Source organism: Pyrgilauda ruficollis, unplaced genomic scaffold (genome assembly GCF_017590135.1).
Source record: "Pyrgilauda ruficollis isolate IOZ18807 unplaced genomic scaffold, ASM1759013v1 scaffold143, whole genome shotgun sequence".
Classification (NCBI taxonomy): domain Eukaryota; kingdom Metazoa; phylum Chordata; class Aves; order Passeriformes; family Passeridae; genus Pyrgilauda; species Pyrgilauda ruficollis.
The window spans coordinates 59,496-76,985 of record NW_024512877.1 but is presented as its reverse complement, the minus strand read 5'-3'; the positions used below and the strand labels follow the sequence as shown (position 1 = coordinate 76,985).

Genomic DNA, 17,490 nt, shown 5'->3' with positions numbered 1-17,490 from the left:
CTCCGGGAATGGCTTGGCACAGCCAGGGCAGCAAGCCAGAGCCGATTCCCACCAAAAGGAACAGAGGCACAGAGAGGCTCGCTAGTAACAGGCTCGAGCAAAGGCAGGTGGAGATGGAAACCCATCGCTGGCTCTCACTGCAGGGAGATGCATCTGCCCGGAGACCGGACTGGGGCTGGTTCCTTTAACGTAAAACTGATACCCTGCATCAAAGCAGCTAAACTGGATCAGCCCCAGTGGCCATCGAGCTTAGCACCGCATCTCCTGTGATGGAAAACAGGGTTCCTTGTTGTGGCAGCTGTACATGAGGGGTCTGATTGAGGAGGAATAAGCAGCATCCTCCTCTCGTGGCTCAGCCACACAACAGGGCTGCTGTATCGTGTTGGAGAGCGTGGAACCATGGAATAGTTAGGGCTGGAAAAGGCCTCCAAGGTCATCGAGTCCCCCAGAGCTGCAAGGCCACCGCTATCCCATGTCCCCAAGTGCCACATCCACACGGCTTTAAATCCCTCCAGGCGTGGGGACTCCACACTGCCCTGGGCAGCTGTGCCAGGGGTGGACAGCCCTTTTGGGGTCGGACGGGGCTTGGAGCAGCCTGATCCATTGGAAGGTTCCCCTGCCCGTGGCAGGGGGTGGGGCTGGATGGGTTTTAAGGCCGCTCCCAACCCAAATCCTGCAATTCCATGATGCGAGCACCTTCCGCACGTCGCGGGGATGGCGGCGGGACGGACTGCATTTCCCAGCGTGCCGCGCGGCGCGAGGGGCCCGGACTTCCTGCCACGCGACCAATCAGGAGCGCCCAGGTGTCGCGGGCGGGGCGGGGGCGGAGGCGGCGAGAAGATGGCGGCCAAGAGCGGCCGGAACGGGCTCCTGGACAAGGTACGGCGGGCGGGGCTCCTCGGCCGCCCGAGCGGCCCCCGCCCCGGCCGGGGCCCCGGGCAGCGCCCCGCCAGCCCCGCGCCTTCCCCCGCCGGCCACGGGCTTCCATCTTTCACTCCTGGGTGTCCCTCCCTCAGCCCTGGGCATCCCCCTCATGACTGAGCATCCCCCTCAAGCCTGAGCATCCCCATCCCTGAGAATCCCCCCTCAGCCCTGGGCATCCTCATCCCTGGGAATCCCCCTCATGACTGAGCATCCCCTCTCATCCCTGAGCATCCCCCTCAGCCCTGAGCATCTCCTTCATGCCTGGGCATCCCTCTGCCCTGGGCATCCCCATCCCTGAGAATCCTCCCCCACCATCCTCCCTTCAGCCCTGGGCGTCCCCCTCCAGCTGCTGTAGATGCTCGTATAAGCAAAAATAAATAGTGGAAAGAATTCGACCCTATTCTCTTAACGGAAAGGCTGTGGCTTCCAGTTAACGTGTGTGCTAATTAACCCTGGAAGAAAATGCTTCAGAAGCAGCCCCCTGAAATGTTTGGTACCATACACCCATGTGCGAGCTCTGTCCCAGTTCTCAGTGATTTTTAGATCCTTCTGGCCGTTGCTTTTGTGCCTCATAAGCCCATGGACACGCAGTGACATTCACTGTGTGCCTCAGAATTCCCGCATGCCAGGCCTGGGGAATAGCTGGGCTTTTCCCTGTGTGGCTGCAGGGCAAGCAGGTGGAGTTTGACATGGTATTTTAAAGTGGTTTTACTCCTTCAGAGGAGGGAAGGGAGCTCTTTGGGCTGGTGGTTAATCCATCCAGCTTGGGAGCTTCTGGGGCAGGAAAATGACACGAGTGAAACTGAGGATTGCTCTGCTGGCAGCTGGGCTTCCAGCTCCAGTCTCTGACCTGTTTGAAATAAGGGATGACTTGGGACACTCAGGGCTCGGGCTGATGTGTCACCAGACAGTGATGTAGTTCAGGGGAAGGTGGGCCCCTTGGAACAGCTGGGAATTGTTACTGGGGAGGGACCCATTCCTGCAGAAGCTTTGAATGTGAAGAGTACAGAGTCCTTGGCTTTTGTTCCAGAGAATGGTTTTAACTGAAATTTCTTGGTTGTGCCTTTTAAATCTCCCCTTGTACCAAGATTGTTGGGGGTTCTCAAAATTTTCCTCCATCCCCCAAGAGTCCGTGTGGAGCAGTGTCTGGAAAGCAGGAGCACATCCAGAGGCAGGAATCCAGCCCAGCTGTCCCTTCCTGGGCATGGCAGCAGGAGCAGCAAATGAGGAGGCAAAACTAAACCTGCTCCAGAGGCACATCCAACCTGTGACAAGGTGTACAGCCTGAAACCCACCAGGAACTGCTCAGGCAGCTTTGGGTGCAGATTCCCTCTGTCCAGCCAGGTTTTCCCAAACAGCTTTGCTCTCTGGTTTGCCTCCTGTCGCTGGGATGGAATTCCCCTCACTCCACACTTTCCATTGCAGTGGAAGATTGATGACAAGCCAGTAAAAATCGACAAATGGGACGGTTCAGCTGTGAAAAATTCCTTGGACGACTCTGCCAAAAAGGTGGGTTCTCTCTCTGCTGGGCTGCCCTGCTGGAAGCTCTCTGGTTTTCTTTCCTGCTTTTTGGGGTTGGCTCCCATGGCATCCCTTGTGATTCCCGCGTGCTTGTGCTGCCTGATGCAGACATTCATTCCCCACAAACCTTCGGCCCAGTTTAGCTGTGTCCCTGGGGCTGCTCCCTTCAAACCCTTCCCACAAGCAGCGTGTCAAATCCCTGAAAAGCTCTCCCTGGACTCGGTGCCTGTTTCTCCCACAGGTGCTCCTGGAGAAGTACAAATACGTGGAGAACTTCCGTCTGATCGACGGGCGCCTCATCATCTGCACAATCTCCTGTCTCTTTGCCATCGTGGCTTTGATTTGGGATTACCTGCACCCTTTTCCTGAATCCAAACCAGTCCTTGCCTTTTGTGTTGTCTCATATCCTTCACAGGTCCTGTCGTGGTTATACCACAGGGGTGTGATTTTCCACAGGAACAAAACCCTTCTGGATGTTCCCGTTTTCAGGCCTGCGGGAATTACACTTCCTGCCCTGTGGAGATCAGCTGACAATCAGACAGTTTTCATGTGACAGGAAAGTTCCTGGGTGTAATGCCCCTAAATTTGGGTGGTCTGAGGCAGATCCTTTTTTTTTCATTCTTCCACAGTCTGGCTCCAGACACGCTTGCTTTTCCCTAATATCACAGGTCAGATGCTGAGAGGGCAAAGAGGAAATTCTTGCCAGCAACTCTGCAGAGGGATCTGGACAGGCTGGATCCACTCCACAGCTCACTGCTGAGGCTCAGCAGTGCAAAGGAGTGCTGGTGGCCTTGGCTGGGGGAATGGTGGACTGGGGGAATGGTTGGACTCAATGGTCTTGGAGATGTTTTCCAGCCTAAACAATTCTGTGATCCTAAGGAATTTCATTGTTCCTGGCTCTTCTGGGTGGCTTTCAGAACAAATGGGTGACTTGTCTTGCAGCACTTGAAATTACTTAATTCCAGAATTGGGAAAGAGGACTTGCTTGGTCTGTCCTTGGAGGAATGTCCAGCAACTCCTTCTGTGGCTTGTTCACTCTCAAGTTTTCCCAGCAAATGTCAGAGAATCCCAGACTGGTTTGGGTGGGAAGGGCCTTAAAGCTCATCCATTCCCCCCCTGCCATGGGCAGGGACACTTCCACTAAACCAGGTTGCTCCACCCTGGCCTCGGGCACTTCCAGGGAGTGAATAATAAATTACTAAAGTTTAATTTTATTAGTTAATTTCTCTTGCTGATGAAGCATCAGCCAAACATCCTGTTTGCAGTCAAGATGTCACTTGAGAGGTGGCTAAACCACAGCTCTGAGGGGATCCGAGCGACTCCTCTGCCTGATTTCTGCTTCTCCTTGCACCTTCCTAACGTCCTTAACTTCCTGTGCACGTATTTTGTGATGATGGGAATCCTGACCATCTATACCTCCTACAAAGAGAAGAGCATTTTCCTGGTGGCGCACAGGAAGGACCCGGCCGGGATGGATCCCGACGACGTCTGGCAGCTCTCCTCCAGCCTCAAACGGTACCGCCTGCTCCGCCAGCCAGAGACCCCCTAAACACTGCCTGCTCTTCTGAATCCACCTGCTGCACCAAAAGCCATCTCCTGGCCCAGCAGTGGCAGCGGCCCCAAGTGGTTTTCTGCCCCCCGTGTTCGTGTTCCGCTTCTCTTTAATGCGGGGTGTAAAGGCCTCAAATTGTGTTAATTGTGAGTGCCCAGGTGGGGGCTCAGCCTGGGGGGTTTTCCCCTCACACAGGAGGGGGTTTCTGTCCCTGCTCTGAGGGTTTTTTCCCTCTCAGACAGGAGGGTGTTTCTGTCCCTCTGGGACCCTGCTCTGAGGGATTTCCCCAAACAGGAGGGTGTTTCTGTCCCTCTGGGACCCTGCTCTGAGTGATTTCCCCAAACAGCAGGGTGTTTCTGTCCCTCTGGGACCCTGCTTTGAGGGATTTCCCCTCAGACAGGAGCGGGTTTCTGTCCCGCTGGGACCCTGCTCTGAGGTGTGTCTGCCCTCCCGCAGGTTTGATGACAAGTACACCCTGAAGCTGACGTTCATCAGTGGGAAAACCAAGCAGCAGAGGGAAGCCGAGTTCACCAAATCCATCGCCAAGTTCTTCGACAACAACGGCACGTTAGTCATGGAGGCCTACGAGCCAGAGGTGTCCAAGCTGCACGACAGCCTGGCCCTGGAGAGGAAAACAAAATGATTTTGGAGCCCAGCCGCCTCCCAACAGCTTGCTAAATTAACACCAATAAAGTCAAATGGCAACGAAAGTGAATCATGGCCTCTGTTTTTGTCCTGAAGTCCTATTCCTTTTTGGATAAGCAGGAATTTTAATACTGGACCCAAGATTTGTTGAAGCTCATGGCTAAGCTTGGTCTCTGTGCCTGCCTTCCAGGCTCAAAATTGGATTTTGGGGACCCTCAGGAGGGGAAACACACCACCAGTGCTGCCCCAGCATCCCTGCTTTACCTGGCAGTGCTTTACCACAATTTATTCCATTTCTGCTAGGAGTTCAGGACAAAACCCTTCTGTGAAACAACCATCCCCTTGCAAACAAGTTTGCTTTATTTTTGTATTTATCTAAGTGGGGTAGAGGATTGTTTTATATAAAAACCTTTTATGTCTTGGGGGGGGAGAATCAAATATGCTACTTCTGTGTGCTCAGCCACGAAGCTTCTCAGAAAGTGTAAAAGATTTTCCAAGCTGTGTCTGTCTGTCCTGCGGTTCCCTTCTGGCATCTCTCGTTCCATGTGTCCCTTCTATAAACTGGCATTTTTTTAAAGAGATAATTTTTTGGTTGTTTTTTTTCAATAAAAGGGAAGAACAGACATCAAACGTGTCCTGGAGCATCTCTGGGGTGTTTCACGCCTGGGGAGGGAATCCCAGTTCACAAAAGGAGAATCCTGGCATTCCCGTGGCACCACCACAGTCTTGTCACCTAAACCTCGTCCCCAGGTGCCACAGGATGAGGATGACTCCTCTTTTTCTCTTGCAGAGCTGGTTGGGCTTGGCTGCCTCACCGCAGGGAGCCCCAGACGGACCTTCCTGGTTTTCCAGCCCTCCCTCGCCACGGCCGTCCCACAAGGGCGCCCGGCCGGGGACTCTCCTGGCATCCCAAGCAGGGTCCTGCCTCCATCCCTCTCCTGGCTCCCCTCCCGCCTGCTGGGGAGAGCAGCGGCTCCACCGGTCAGTCTCCTCCCGGAATTCCAGCATCCCACCGGCCCCGCAGGAGCGCCGGAGGCGGAGCACATCACCGGCTCACACCTGCACAGGTACTGCCCCGCTGCCAGCCGGCGCCGGGCTCCGGGATCCCGACAGCGGGATCCCCGCCCGCCGAGCGCCTGATCCGGCCCCCCCGGCTCCGGGAGCTGCAGGAAGAGGCGGAGCGGGGCGGCCCCGGCGCGGCGGCGGCGGGAGGAGCGGGGTCTGCGGGGATGGGGGATGCGGGGGTGCGGGACCGGGAGTGCGGGGGGCCGCGGCACGGAGGGGATGGGGGGGTCGGCGCTTGGGAGGTGCAGGGGGGTGCAGGGGGATTGGGACTGGGACTGGGACGGTCACCGGGGTGAAGGGGCTGAGGTGGTGTCGGGGTACACGGGGAGAATCTGGGTACTGCAGGCGGACGGGGGCGATCGGTGCCTGCGGGGCCGAAGGGGGGCCAGGACATGTGAGGGGGGAGGCACGGAGGGGGGGTCTGTCACTGGGGGTCCGTGCGTGGTGCAGGGGGTTTGTGCTGTGCGCCAGCGTAGGGACATGGGGGATCCCGGGGGGGATCCAGGCTGGAGGGTGCGGGGGGGACTGGGGGTGCACGGGGAATGGAGGGGAGCAGGGGCACAGGGACCCCGGGCTAGTGCCACTCGGGGATCTTAAGGCGGTGGGAGCTCCGGGGTCCCGATGCCGTGCAGGAGGTGCACAGCCCTCGGGAACAGCGGGAGCTGGCACCGTGGGTGAAGCAGGGGACTCTGTGCGCTACAGGGGAGCAGCACAGACGGGCAGGGGGCGGGTGTGACCCCAGCGAGGGGCTCTGCTCTCACCCCACTCTCCCACCCTGCTCAGGTCCCAGGGGGAACCTCGGGGCTGTCACCATGTCCCAGGCCACCACCTGCCTCAAGGTGAGCCTTCATCCCTGCCCCCCCGTACGGGCCACCCCCTCTTTTGCCGGGATTTAACCCTTTTACATCTGACTTTCCCACCCTTCCAGCAGCAGGAGGATGGCGGGGAGAGCCCCCCACCGCTGCCATCACCACCAGGATCCCCGCACGTTTTCCCTCCGGAGACGCTGTTCCAACAGGCAGGTGGGGTCACCTATCGCATCCCGGCTCTGCTCTACGTCCCCCCCGATGATTCCTTCCTGGCCTTTGCCGAGAAGCGCTCCTCGGCCCGGGACGAGGATGCCAAGTACCTGGTGCTGCGGCGGGGCCGCCGGCACGGCTCCTCGGTCAAGGTAAAATCCCCCCGGGCTATAACAAGAGACGGGCGCGGTGCCGGCTGGCTCCCGTGCTGAGCCCCATTTTCCTTTCTTTCAGTGGGGTCCCATGGAGGAGCTGTCGGCGTTGGCGCTGCCGGGCCACCGCACCATGAACCCCTGTCCTCTCTACGACGCCAGGAGCGGCACCGTCTTCCTCTTCTGCATCTGCGTGGAGCAGGGAAAGACGGAGCGCTGCCAGATCTGGAGCGGCTGCAGCGCCGCCCGCCTCTGCTTCGCCACCAGCGCCGACGGCGGCCGCGGCTGGAGCGCGCTGCGGGACGTGACGGACGAGGCCATCGGCGCCGACCTGTCCCGCTGGGCCACCTTCGCCGTGGGGCCGGGCCACGGCGTGCAGCTGGCCTCGGGGCGGCTGGTGGTGCCGGCCTACACCTACTACGTGCACGGCTGTCTGTGCGGGGCGCTGCGGCTGCCCTGCTTCACCCGCCAGCACTCCCTCGTGTTCTACAGCGACGACGGCGGGCGCCGCTGGCACAAGGGCGCCCTGCTGGGCGGCGAGCGCACGGGCGAGTGCCAGGTGGCCGAGCTGGGCGGCCCGCGGCAGCCCGTGCTGTACTGCAGCGCCCGGGCGCCGCGGGGCTGCCGGGCCGTGGCGCTCAGCACCGACCGCGGCCTGCGCTTCCAGCGGCCGGCGCCGTGCGCCGCGCTGGGCGAGCCGCCGCGGGGCTGCCAGGGCAGCGTGCTCAGCTTCGCCCGCTCCGCCGGGGAGCCCCCCTGGCTGCTCTACTCGCACCCCACCGACCGGCACCGCCGGCGCGATCTGGGGCTCTACGTGAACCCCTCGCCGCCGGACGGGGCGGGCTGGCGGCGGCCCTGGCTGCTGCACGCCGGGCCCGCCGGCTACTCCGACCTGGCCGCCTGCCCCGGCGGCCTCTTCGGGTGCTTGTTCGAGTGCGGCGCCAGCAGCGCCTGCGAGGAAATCGCCTTCTGCCTCTTCACCCTGGAGCCCTCCGGCGATCAGGAGCTCAAGGCTTCCTGAAACAGACCCGTTTTAGGCAGCGCGGCCGCTCTGAGCGTCGGCGGCCGGAGCCAGTGAGCGCGGCAGTGCCGGGACCTCGCCAGGACATTGCGAGTGCGCCAGAAGCTCAGCATCGTGCACCTTTTATTTAATTATGCCTTTTTAATCACCCGTCAGGTGTTGTCGGTGACCTGCGGCAGTGGAGTCTCTGCTCTGGCTTGGCCAAGGGGGATGCCAGCACAGCATACAAAATGCTGCTGCTTCTCCAAAAATCAGCATTTTTCACCTGGTGGCAGCTGAAAAGCAGAAGGTGCCAGCAAGAGCAGCTGACTCCCTGAGGAAAAAGTACCCAGAACTCTTGGTTTAGTTAAAAATATTCCAGTTCCTGTGTTCCTGCAGGTGGCAGAAGATTCCCAGGTTTTACCATTTTTTATCCTGCTTTCTTCACTTGCCTACTTTAGACTGAGTTTCTCCCTGCCCCCTGGGGAAAAGCGCTCGAATCTTGACTGGGGGCAAGGAGAGAGGAGTGTTGGGGAGTGTTGCATTCTGCTCCATAGGGAACAGCTTCTAGCATCCCGACAGTGACAGTGACCTCACATCCCCGTGCTGCTGTCAAATAAAATTCTCCCAAAACATGTGAAATCCAGTCCATACAGGGAAAATCCCAACGGAGCTGGCCCTGCCCCAGAAAGATGCAGGATGGCCCCAAGCGCGGCACCTCCCACTGCATCCTGGTGCTGGTTTTGTATGGTGAGGCGGGCAGACAGGATGAATGCAATGGGCAGAAGATCAAATCGAGACGGGGACAGGCAGGATGTGGACAGGGACGGGCAGGATGGGGCCAAGATGGAATGGGGACAGGCAGGATGGTGTCAGATAAGATTAGGACAGAAGACAAAATGGGAACAGAGAGGAGCGGGCAGGCAGGATGAAGCTGAGGACAGAGCAGGATGGGGCCGGGAGAGAACAGGGAAAGGGGCAGGGACAGGCAGGATGAGACTGGGGCAAGACGGGGACAGACAAGAGGGGGACAAGCAGGGTAGGGACAGAGGGGCAGACTGGAATGGGGACAGGGACAAGCAGGACGGGGAGCAGCACCACACCGCCCTCCCCAGCCAGCGTGGCGGATCGGGGGCGCCCCCACCCCTTTTCCCCCCAAAGGCGGGGCTTCTCCGCCCCTTTTCCCCGCTTCTCCCGGCGGCGGCGGCCGGGTGCGGGCGCTGGGGCTCGGGGCACGGCTGACACGGGGGGTGCTGGGGGCGCTGGTGGGGCTGGCGGTGCTGGGGGCTCGGGGGGCGCTGCTGGGACCGGGGGTACGGGGTGCACTGGGCGTGTTGGGGATACTTGGAGCACCGGGGGCACTGCTGGGAGCCGGGGCGCTGGAGGCACTGGGGAGACTGGGAGCGCTGCCGGTGCTGGTGGCGTTGCTGGGACTGGAGGCACTGCGGGTGCCTGGAGCACCTGGAGCGAGCGCTCGGGGTTCGGGGAGTTCTGGAGGCGCTGGGTCACGGGAGGTGCTGGAGCACTGGGGGCGCTGGGAGCACTGGGGGCGCTGGGGGTGCTGGGGGCGCTGCTGGCGCTGCTGCCGCCCCCCGCCCCGGCCGAGACGTTCTCTGCCATGCTGAGCGTGCGGGGAGCGCTGGGCGCCGAGCGCCGCCTGCTCCGCCGGCTCCGCTCCTACCTGCGGGACGAGAGCTCCCGCCTGCGCCTCCTCCGCAGGTACCGGCACCCCAACCGCCTCCGCTGCCCTCCGGCCGCCCATCCCGCCCCTCGGGCCCAGGCCTGGGTGATTCCCTGGCTGCGAGGAGGGGTCAGCCCATCCCCACCTTCCCCGCAGCACCCAATTTTTGGGGGTGGCCCTAAATAAGAGGGTGGTGGGAGGATGGGAAGCTGAGACCGGACGTGGCTCACGCCCCCCTTCCCCCAGCTGTGCCCCAGGAGGGGGACATGGCCCCCCACCCATGGGGATCTGGGCTGCAGCATCCCAAGGCACGGGCCATCCCCACAGACCCACCAGGGTCTGATTTGGCCAAAGTGGACGCTGAGGCAAAGCTGCCCAGCAGTGGGGGGACTCATGCCTCACCCGAGCGGTGTCAGCACCAAGGAGCACCCAAGTGTCCTCCCGTGGGTGCCTTGCAGGTTCTATGAGAAGGTCCAGGCACTGCACCAGGACCCCGAGGCCTCGGTGGACAACCCCTTGTTGGCCTTCAGCCTCATCAAGCGCCTGCACTCGGACTGGCCCAACATCATCTACAGCGAGGAGGCCACCAGGAACACCCAGGGTACAGGGAGGATGCCCAGCCTCGTGTCCCCTCTGTCACCTAGGCCAGGAAATAGATGGAGGGGTTGGGGAACAGGTGGAGAAGCAAGGAAATTGTTGGAGGAGCAGAATGAATGGAGGAACAGGATGTAGGGTCCCCAGGGAAAAGAGCTGATAAGGGTGATTGCACCTCATAATTTCGTTTATCCCCTCCTGCACATCTTTCCCACCCTGCAGCACTCCACGCTGGCCTCAGGGAGGTGGAGCAGGAGCTGCCTGGAGCTGAGGACCTGGACGGGGCAGCCAGGGCGCTGATGAGGCTGCAGGACGTGTACGCCCTGAGCGTCAAGGGCTTGGCCAGCGGCGTCTTCCAGAGAGCCGGGCACCCGCCCCTCTACAGCCCCGGCCGGCGTGCCTCCCTCTCTGCCGACGACTGCTTCCACGTGGGAAAGGTGGGGGAGAGCCCCACAAGCCCCCACAAAGCTTCCCCAGCCTGGGATGCTGCTTCCATAGGGATGGACACGGGGGTTTTTCACATGGGGTGAGATGGAAGCGCAGGTGCAAACGGTGATGGAGACTGAGGTGGGGATGGAACAGGAAAGGAGGGGATGGGACAGGATGGGGATGGTGTGGAAGGGAATGGGGATGGAGATGGCAACCGGAAAGCAACAGATGCACTGGGATGGGATGGGATGGGATGGGATGCAATGAGATGGGATACGATGCGATGCGATGTGTTACAATGCGATGGGATGGGATGTGATGGGATGCGATGCAATGCCATGGGAGGGGATGGCCCAGCTGCAGGTGCAGGTGACGTGTTGCCCCGCAGGTGGCCTATGACACAGGTGACTATTACCACTCCATTGCCTGGCTGGAGGAGGCTGTCAGCCTCTTCCGCCTCTCCTACGGCAGCTGGAACCTGGAGGACCGGAGCAGCCTGGAGGATGCTCTGGACCATCTGGCCTTCTCCTACTTCATGGTACAGCCACAAGTCCCCTCCCCATCCCCAGTGTCCAGCAGAGCCAAACCATGGGCAGGGGGGTGGATGCTGATGGGGTCTCCACTCCCCCATCCAGGCTGGAAACATCTCTCACGCCTTGAGCCTCTCCAGGGAGTTTCTCCGCTACGGTATGTGGGACAACCCTGGATGCAGCAGGAAGAGGGAAAAGATTTTGGGATGTCCCCATCACCTCTGCATGGCAACAGCCTCCCTCACCCCATTTCTTGCCCCCATCTGGGGTAATTCTCCAGGGACCGATGCCAGGGAAGGGGGTTGATGGGGATGCAGCACTCTGGGTGACACCACCTCCCCAGCAGATCCCAGAAACCAAAGAGTGTCGAGGAACGTGGCCAAGTACAAGAAGCTGCTGGAGATGGGGATGGGGGCAAGTGCCAGGCCCCTGCAGCGCCCCAACAGCACCCGCCTGCAGAGCCGTGATGCCTACGAGGAGCTGTGCCAGCGCCCCAGGGGGCAGGTGGGGCTGGCAGGGGTGCCGGGGTCCCCCAGCACCGCTGTCCCCCCCTCACGCCCTCCTTGGTCCTCTTCCTCCCCAGCCAGCCCCAGAGCAGCTCCTGCACCTCGGCTGCTCCTACGAGACCAACGGCAGCCCCTTCCTCCTCCTCCAGCCGGCCAAGAAGGAGATGGTCCGGATCCGACCCCACGTGGCTCTGTACCACGATTTCATCACCGATGCTGAGGCTGAGACTATCAAGGGGTTGGCAGGGCCCTGGGTGAGCCATACCCGTCCCCAGGGATGTCCCTTTCCTGCAGCAGGGTGTCCCAGGAGGTCATGATCCAGGGTGAATGCAGAGATAGGAGGGGTTTTAAGGCTAAAGTCTCCTCCAGGGAGTTCAGATGGGATGGGGCTTGGAGCAACCTTGTCTAATGGAATGTGTCCCTGCCTATGGCAGGGGGTGGAACTGGATGATCTTGGAAGGCCCCTTCCAACCCAAACCACTCTAGGATTAGATGAGACCCTGGCGATGGTGACCCCAGTTCCATGTGAGCCCCCCAAAAGACTTTTTGGAAGAAACCAAGTCCACAGCTGCACCTGAACCACTTCCCAACCAGGCCTGACTTGGTGACTGCACCTCTGTCACTGCTTCCCTCTCCCCTGTGAGACACCTCAGGGTGGGATGCTTGGCAACCCGCTGGTACAAACCCACCAGGGCCCCTGCTTGGCGTGAGGGTCCCCATGCGTGGCAACATGCGTCCCCCATGTGTCCCTCAGCTGCAGAGATCCGTGGTTGCCTCTGGGGAGAAGCAGCAGAAGGCCGAGTACCGCATAAGCAAGAGGTAGTGGACCCCTCCCTCGTCCCGCAGCCTCTGAGGTGGCAGCGAGGCCGTGCTGGGCGGCTGGCTCCCGCAGCGGTGCCTGCGGGTGGAGCCCGGCCGCACGTGGGGCTGACGGGCGCTCCCGCAGCGCCTGGCTGAAGGACACGGCCGACCCCGTGGTGCGGGCGCTGGATCGGCGCATGGCCGCCCTCACCGGCCTGGACCTGCGGCCGCCCTACGCCGAGTACCTGCAGGTGGTCAACTACGGCTTGGGAGGCCACTACGAGCCACACTTCGACCACGCCACGGTCAGGGAGCTGCCAGGCTGGGCCTGGGGGACCATGGGTGACACCCAGGGTGGCTCCTTCGGGGGACTCTGGGGGGGTCCCTGGGATATTCCTGGGCATGGGCCCGGGGTTGGCCTTGGGGTGATTCCTCTGATGTTCCTGAAGGAGAACTACTCTGGGGGTGGTCCCTCAGCTGTTCCTAGAGATGGGATGCTCCTCATGATGCTTCCCATGGTGCCCAAGGGAAGACCCCGAAGGGTCCCTAGAGGTGTCCCCGTGGTGATCCCTAAGTTATTCCCTGAGTTGTTCCTAGTGATGCACCCTGGGATGGCCCCTGGCAGGGGTGGGATGATGGTCCCAGGATGGTGATCCCTGGGTGGGTGCCTGGGATATTCCTGGGAAAGGAGGGAAGGAGGGAGAAAAAAAGAAGGGAGAAGGAAGGATTTACTAGGGGGGAACAGTGTGGGGCAGCTTAGAGCTGCTGGGGTGTGAGGGGCTCTGGGCTGTGTCAGGGCAGGACTGACCGTCCCCACCTCCCCTTTTGGAGCAGTCCATGAAGAGCCCCCTGTACAGGATGAAGTCGGGCAACAGGATCGCCACAATCATGATCTACGTGAGTCCTCCCTCGTTTCCAGGCCTGCAGGGATGACACTGGCTTGGCCCTCAGGGTATGGGATGGGTGAGGGCAGCCCCAAAACACTGGAGTGTGTGGGAAGTGCCAACATCTGTGGAGTATTCAGGAGTTTGTGCTCTGCCAAAGTGAGGGAACAGAGTTGGGGCCCAAGGGAGGTTTTGTGCCTCAGTTTCCCTGTGCAAAGGAGCATCACAGGGAAGGGGGGATCCATGGCTCCTATTTTTGCTCCTTTTCCAGCTGAGTGCAGTAGAGGCTGGAGGCTCCACTGCTTTCATCTATGCCAACTTCAGCGTGCCCGTGGTCAAGGTGAGGGGTCATGTGGAATTGCTGGGAGCAGGGAAGGGACGGTGCTGCCCTCTATCTCAGCTCCTTCAGGGAGTTGTGGTCAAGCCTCTCCTGATGCCAAACCCCAGCCCTGGGCTCCCTAATCTGTTTTGGGGTGCCAAAATTCAGTCTTGGGGATCCCAGCTCTGTTTTAGGGTACCAAACCCATCTCTGCTCTGCAGAATGCAGCTCTTTTCTGGTGGAACCTGCGGAGGAACGGGAATGGTGACGGGGACACCCTCCACGCCGGCTGCCCTGTCCTGGCCGGGGACAAGTGGGGTGAGAGATGCTACCAGGGGTCACCCCGTGGTGACACGGGGCTGGAGGGACAGCTCCACCAACAGGGAGGCAAAAGAGGGGCTGGGAATGCACAAATATCCTGGATAATGGGGAAAAATTCCCCGGCAGCAGCACAGGATTAGAGAAAGGTGCCGAGGGAAGGGAGCAGACAGGGGTCCGTGTCCTTGTCCGTTCCAGTGGCCAATAAGTGGATCCACGAGCACGGGCAGGAGTTCCGGCGGCCGTGCAGCGCTGACCCACAGGACTGAGCCACGTGGGACCACAGATGTGACATCTGCAGGTGGCAAAGCCACCCGGCACAGCATCTCCCCAGGGAGGGAGGGAGGGAGGGAGGGAAGGGGGCAGCAGCCGAGCAGGGGGTGATCGCGAGGGGTGCTTGCTCAATCACGGCCAGACTGGGTGGAAATAAAGTCTTTATTATAAAATCGAGTCTGTTCTGGGGTGCCAAAGCCTGTCCCTGGGGCTCCCATCCGGTAGGGAATGCCAAAATCCAGTCTCGGGGAGAAGGCAGCTCCTTCCAGCCGTGCTGGCCCCCGCCTGCCTGCAGACAAGCTCCCTTTCTTCCCGCCGACCGCAGCCCCGACGTGACTGGAGGCCGAGAGCGGGGAGCCGGGACCTGCACGGTCCTCGCTCCGTGCCCAGATGCCGGCTGTAGTCTCTGTTCCCGTTCCTCGCTCCGTGCCCAGATGCCGGCTGTAGTCTCTGTTCCCGTTCCTCGCTCCGTGCCCAGATGCCGGCTGCAGCCCCAGGGAGCTCGGGGCTCTCGCGGCCTGTCCCGAAGGCTCCGTGCCCGCGGGGCCGAGCGGACCGGGCTCCCTCAGCCCGCTTAGCTAGCCTGGGCTTTGTTAGCCTAGGCAACACGGTTGGGTTCGGGTTTTTTACCCTTTTTCTGGCCTAGGAGACGGTGGGAGCAATCCTTCGGCCGTTTTTTGGTTTTTTTGGGGTATTTTTTTGGTTTTTTTGGTTTTTTTTACCCCGAGCTGTTCGGTTCGGTTTTGAGCCGGCGGGAGGAGCATCGGCCGGGGCCCGGCGGCACGGGAGGGGCCGGCCCGGCCCGGCCCGGCCCCAGAGCTCGGCACAGCCGAGCCAGCCGGAGGAAGGACACCAAATCCAGCGGCTTCGTCTGCAGTAACGAGGGGACCCCGCCAGGAATGCACAGGTTCCCTCTGTTTGCCCGTGCCCCCCTTGTGTTCCCCCTTCCCCGGGACAGTTTGGTTTGGTTTGGTTTGGTTAGTTTCTTTTTGTTTTGTTTCATTTCGTTTCGTTCTGTTTCTATCCGGCGGGGATGGGTGTGGCGGGCAGTGGTGTTAAGGTCGGGCAATTCAATATCTAGCATTTAATCATTTTCTTTTTCCGTGCTGTGCGGGCACTCTGGGAATAAACGATTGGGTTTTTTTCACTTCCATCCACTGCTGTTAACCTCCTATTGGAAGAAAGGGATTCCTGCAACCCTTCTTTAGAGGAAACACTCGTTCCAGAGAGTTTTTCTCCTAAGCTTGTCTCGGTTAAACCGAGACACTCATCTAGGTGGCATTTGGATGAGATTCAGACCCTCCAGGATGGAAACCCAGCTCTCCAGGGAGATCACCGTATCACCTCCTGGCCTCTTTCCCGGCTGGAAGGGAAAGGACAGGAGTCGGGGAGGGGGACAGGAAGAGAAGGCAGAGCTCTGCCGAGGCTCTCCTTGCCTTGGGGTCAGAAATGCGCGTTTATCGCTCCTTGGCTGTGTTCATCCAGCGGGGATTAACCCTTCCATAGGCACACAGCGACAGGGGTGAGCTGCAGGGAGCATTTGGGCAGGCCAGCAGGAACTCAGAAGAGGCTCCAGCAGCCCTTTGGGGCTGTTAAACCTGCTGGAATGTGAAACAGTCTGGAAGATTTCCAGTTTCTCCCAATTCCCGCTTTTCAGTCAGGAACAAGCGCTGCAGGACGCAGAGAAGGCTGAACAGAGCACAGGTTACTCACCAGCCCCAGTGCTCTGGTTTATTACTTCCAGATGTTTCTGTACATGTGGGAGTCATTGGTCACAGGAAGGAGGGGAAAAGTGAAAGCTGTGGCTAAATTCCCCCTCCTCCCCACACTGGGGTGCTGGGAAGGGATGGGGGAGCATTTTGGATGACAAGAGACTTCCATGAGTCACCAGAAAAACCCAGTGGTTGGGTCTGGTGCAGGAACAGCTGGATCAACCCCCTTCCTCTACAGGCTGCTCCTAGGAGCCCAAGCATCACAGCTAAAGGGAAAGCAGGAATTCCTACTCCAGGCTTTTCACAAATGCTTTATTTGTAGGCGAGGGAGATGGACACAGAACAAGACAAAACCAGGAAGAGGCTGACACAGGACACTGTGGCGTGTGGTCTCCAGAGAACTGACACCCCCCCCCACACACACACACCCCCACACACAAACACACTCATTTTCCTTCTGGAAACAGCAAAACTTGGAGCAAACAGCCAGTCCCATTGCCGCCTGTCGGATGCCACATGGGCACAGTGCTGAGGGGGCAGCATGGACAGACAGACGGCACAACCAAGGGATGCAGGTTTGGGCAACACAAAGGGCACTTCCAGCCTGTGAGCAGAGCACCAGGCTTGGGGATGGGTGGGAGAATGCACGAGGGACAAGGGTTCTTAGAAGTGAAAAGCCATCAACTCAAGTTTTTGACCTTGCCTAAAGATCCAGGTGTGGATTTCCAAGAGTGTTATTACCAGCTCAAACCAGTGGACGGCTGGCTGCCAGGCACCTCCACACAGCCCTTCTCCCAAAGCCTTCCTGCTCCCAAAAGAAATGGCAGTAGTGGAGAAGAGGAAAAGTGTCAGTGCTAAAGTCACAGAATCAGAATAATTTGGGTAGGGACCAACCTTAAAGCCCATCCAGTGCCACCCCTGCCCCGGGCAGGGACACCTTCCACTGTCGCAGGCTGCTCCCAGCCCCATCCAGCCTGGCCTTGGACATTACAGGGATCCAGGGACAGCCACAGCTGCTCTGGGCACTCTGTGCCAGGGCATAAGTTGTACAAAAACTTCTCCCTAGTACCCAGTCAATCCTCCTGTGGGGGATTCTCCAAGGTCTGTGTTGCCCAGCTCCGGTTTTTTCAAGTCATCCCAATACTGCTTGCAAATCACAAACACGTGGGAAGCAGGGCCGGAATGGGCTTCCTCAGGCTGTCCAAGCCTTTCCCTGGCCAAAAGGGGAAAAATAACAACTTTTCCTATTGCTGCATCACCTCTGCAGACCCCCTGTCAAAATCTGAGGGGAAAATTCTGGCTGGAGAGCCCCAGGCCTGAGTTTAATTCCTTACTCGAGGGCTGATTTATTCAAAGCAAGAGTACCTGCTTTGGCAATAGAGGAAATAATCTTTTTCCAACAATCCCAATGCTCCAGTCTTCTGCAAATCCCTATGGCTTTGTCCAGTATGCATAATCTGGCAAAACCCATCCTAGGTCTCAGACAATTATTTATTTAATTTATTCAATTAAAATGAAGGCTGCAACAGACCAGCATCCCAAAGTGCATCTCCTGCTCCTGCCAA

General features: G+C 59.6%; 3 protein-coding genes across 4 annotated transcripts; all 3 read left to right on the top strand.

Moving 5' to 3' along the window:
• The first annotated feature begins 699 nt into the window (after window positions 1–699).
• Window positions 700–4,707, top strand: SPCS2 (signal peptidase complex subunit 2). The gene is made up of 5 exons (XM_041460379.1): window positions 700–879; window positions 2,350–2,433; window positions 2,687–2,847; window positions 3,826–3,960; window positions 4,454–4,707. Exons 1-5 carry the CDS (start codon window positions 715–717, stop codon window positions 4,638–4,640), a joined length of 732 nt encoding a protein of 243 aa, XP_041316313.1. The 5' UTR covers window positions 700–714; the 3' UTR covers window positions 4,641–4,707.
• Window positions 4,708–6,187: 1,480 nt separating this feature from the next.
• NEU3 (neuraminidase 3) lies at window positions 6,188–8,497 on the top strand. Of its 2 annotated transcripts, none has more exons than XM_041460390.1 (3): window positions 6,188–6,546; window positions 6,639–6,878; window positions 6,961–8,497. In XM_041460390.1, the coding sequence occupies exons 1-3, from the start codon at window positions 6,520–6,522 to the stop codon at window positions 7,897–7,899; spliced, it is 1,206 nt and encodes a 401-aa protein (XP_041316324.1). In that variant the 5' UTR covers window positions 6,188–6,519; the 3' UTR covers window positions 7,900–8,497. The 2 variants fall into 2 exon arrangements, with proteins under 2 accessions (XP_041316324.1, XP_041316323.1); XM_041460389.1 differs by having other exon boundaries at window positions 6,636–6,878.
• A 73-nt stretch (window positions 8,498–8,570) lies between these two features.
• Window positions 8,571–14,249, top strand: P4HA3 (prolyl 4-hydroxylase subunit alpha 3). The gene is made up of 14 exons (XM_041460371.1): window positions 8,571–8,623; window positions 9,229–9,597; window positions 10,018–10,160; window positions 10,376–10,590; window positions 10,971–11,120; window positions 11,218–11,269; window positions 11,459–11,616; window positions 11,696–11,872; window positions 12,373–12,437; window positions 12,565–12,724; window positions 13,254–13,316; window positions 13,575–13,643; window positions 13,844–13,940; window positions 14,139–14,249. Exons 1-14 carry the CDS (start codon window positions 8,571–8,573, stop codon window positions 14,207–14,209), a joined length of 1,842 nt encoding a protein of 613 aa, XP_041316305.1. The 3' UTR covers window positions 14,210–14,249.
• The last annotated feature ends 3,241 nt before the right edge of the window (window positions 14,250–17,490 follow it).

Excerpts from the sequence above, each read along its gene's own strand:
- SPCS2 (XM_041460379.1), top strand. The coding sequence starts at position 715 with ATGGCGGCGGGACGGACTGCATTTCCCAGCGTGCCGCGCGGCGCGAGG. Across the intron at positions 880-2,349 it reads GGAACGGGCTCCTGGACAAG|TGGAAGATTGATGACAAGCC; the intron begins GTACGGCGGGCG and ends TTTCCATTGCAG. Across the intron at positions 2,434-2,686 it reads TGGACGACTCTGCCAAAAAG|GTGCTCCTGGAGAAGTACAA; the intron begins GTGGGTTCTCTC and ends TTTCTCCCACAG.
- NEU3 (XM_041460389.1), top strand. The coding sequence starts at position 6,520 with ATGTCCCAGGCCACCACCTGCCTCAAG. Across the intron at positions 6,547-6,635 it reads AGGCCACCACCTGCCTCAAG|CAGCAGGAGGATGGCGGGGA; the intron begins GTGAGCCTTCAT and ends CCACCCTTCCAG. Across the intron at positions 6,879-6,960 it reads GGCACGGCTCCTCGGTCAAG|TGGGGTCCCATGGAGGAGCT; the intron begins GTAAAATCCCCC and ends CCTTTCTTTCAG.
- P4HA3 (XM_041460371.1), top strand. The coding sequence starts at position 8,571 with ATGCAGGATGGCCCCAAGCGCGGCACCTCCCACTGCATCCTGGTGCTG. Across the intron at positions 9,598-10,017 it reads CGCCTGCGCCTCCTCCGCAG|GTTCTATGAGAAGGTCCAGG; the intron begins GTACCGGCACCC and ends GGTGCCTTGCAG. Across the intron at positions 11,270-11,458 it reads CAGGGAGTTTCTCCGCTACG|ATCCCAGAAACCAAAGAGTG; the intron begins GTATGTGGGACA and ends CCTCCCCAGCAG.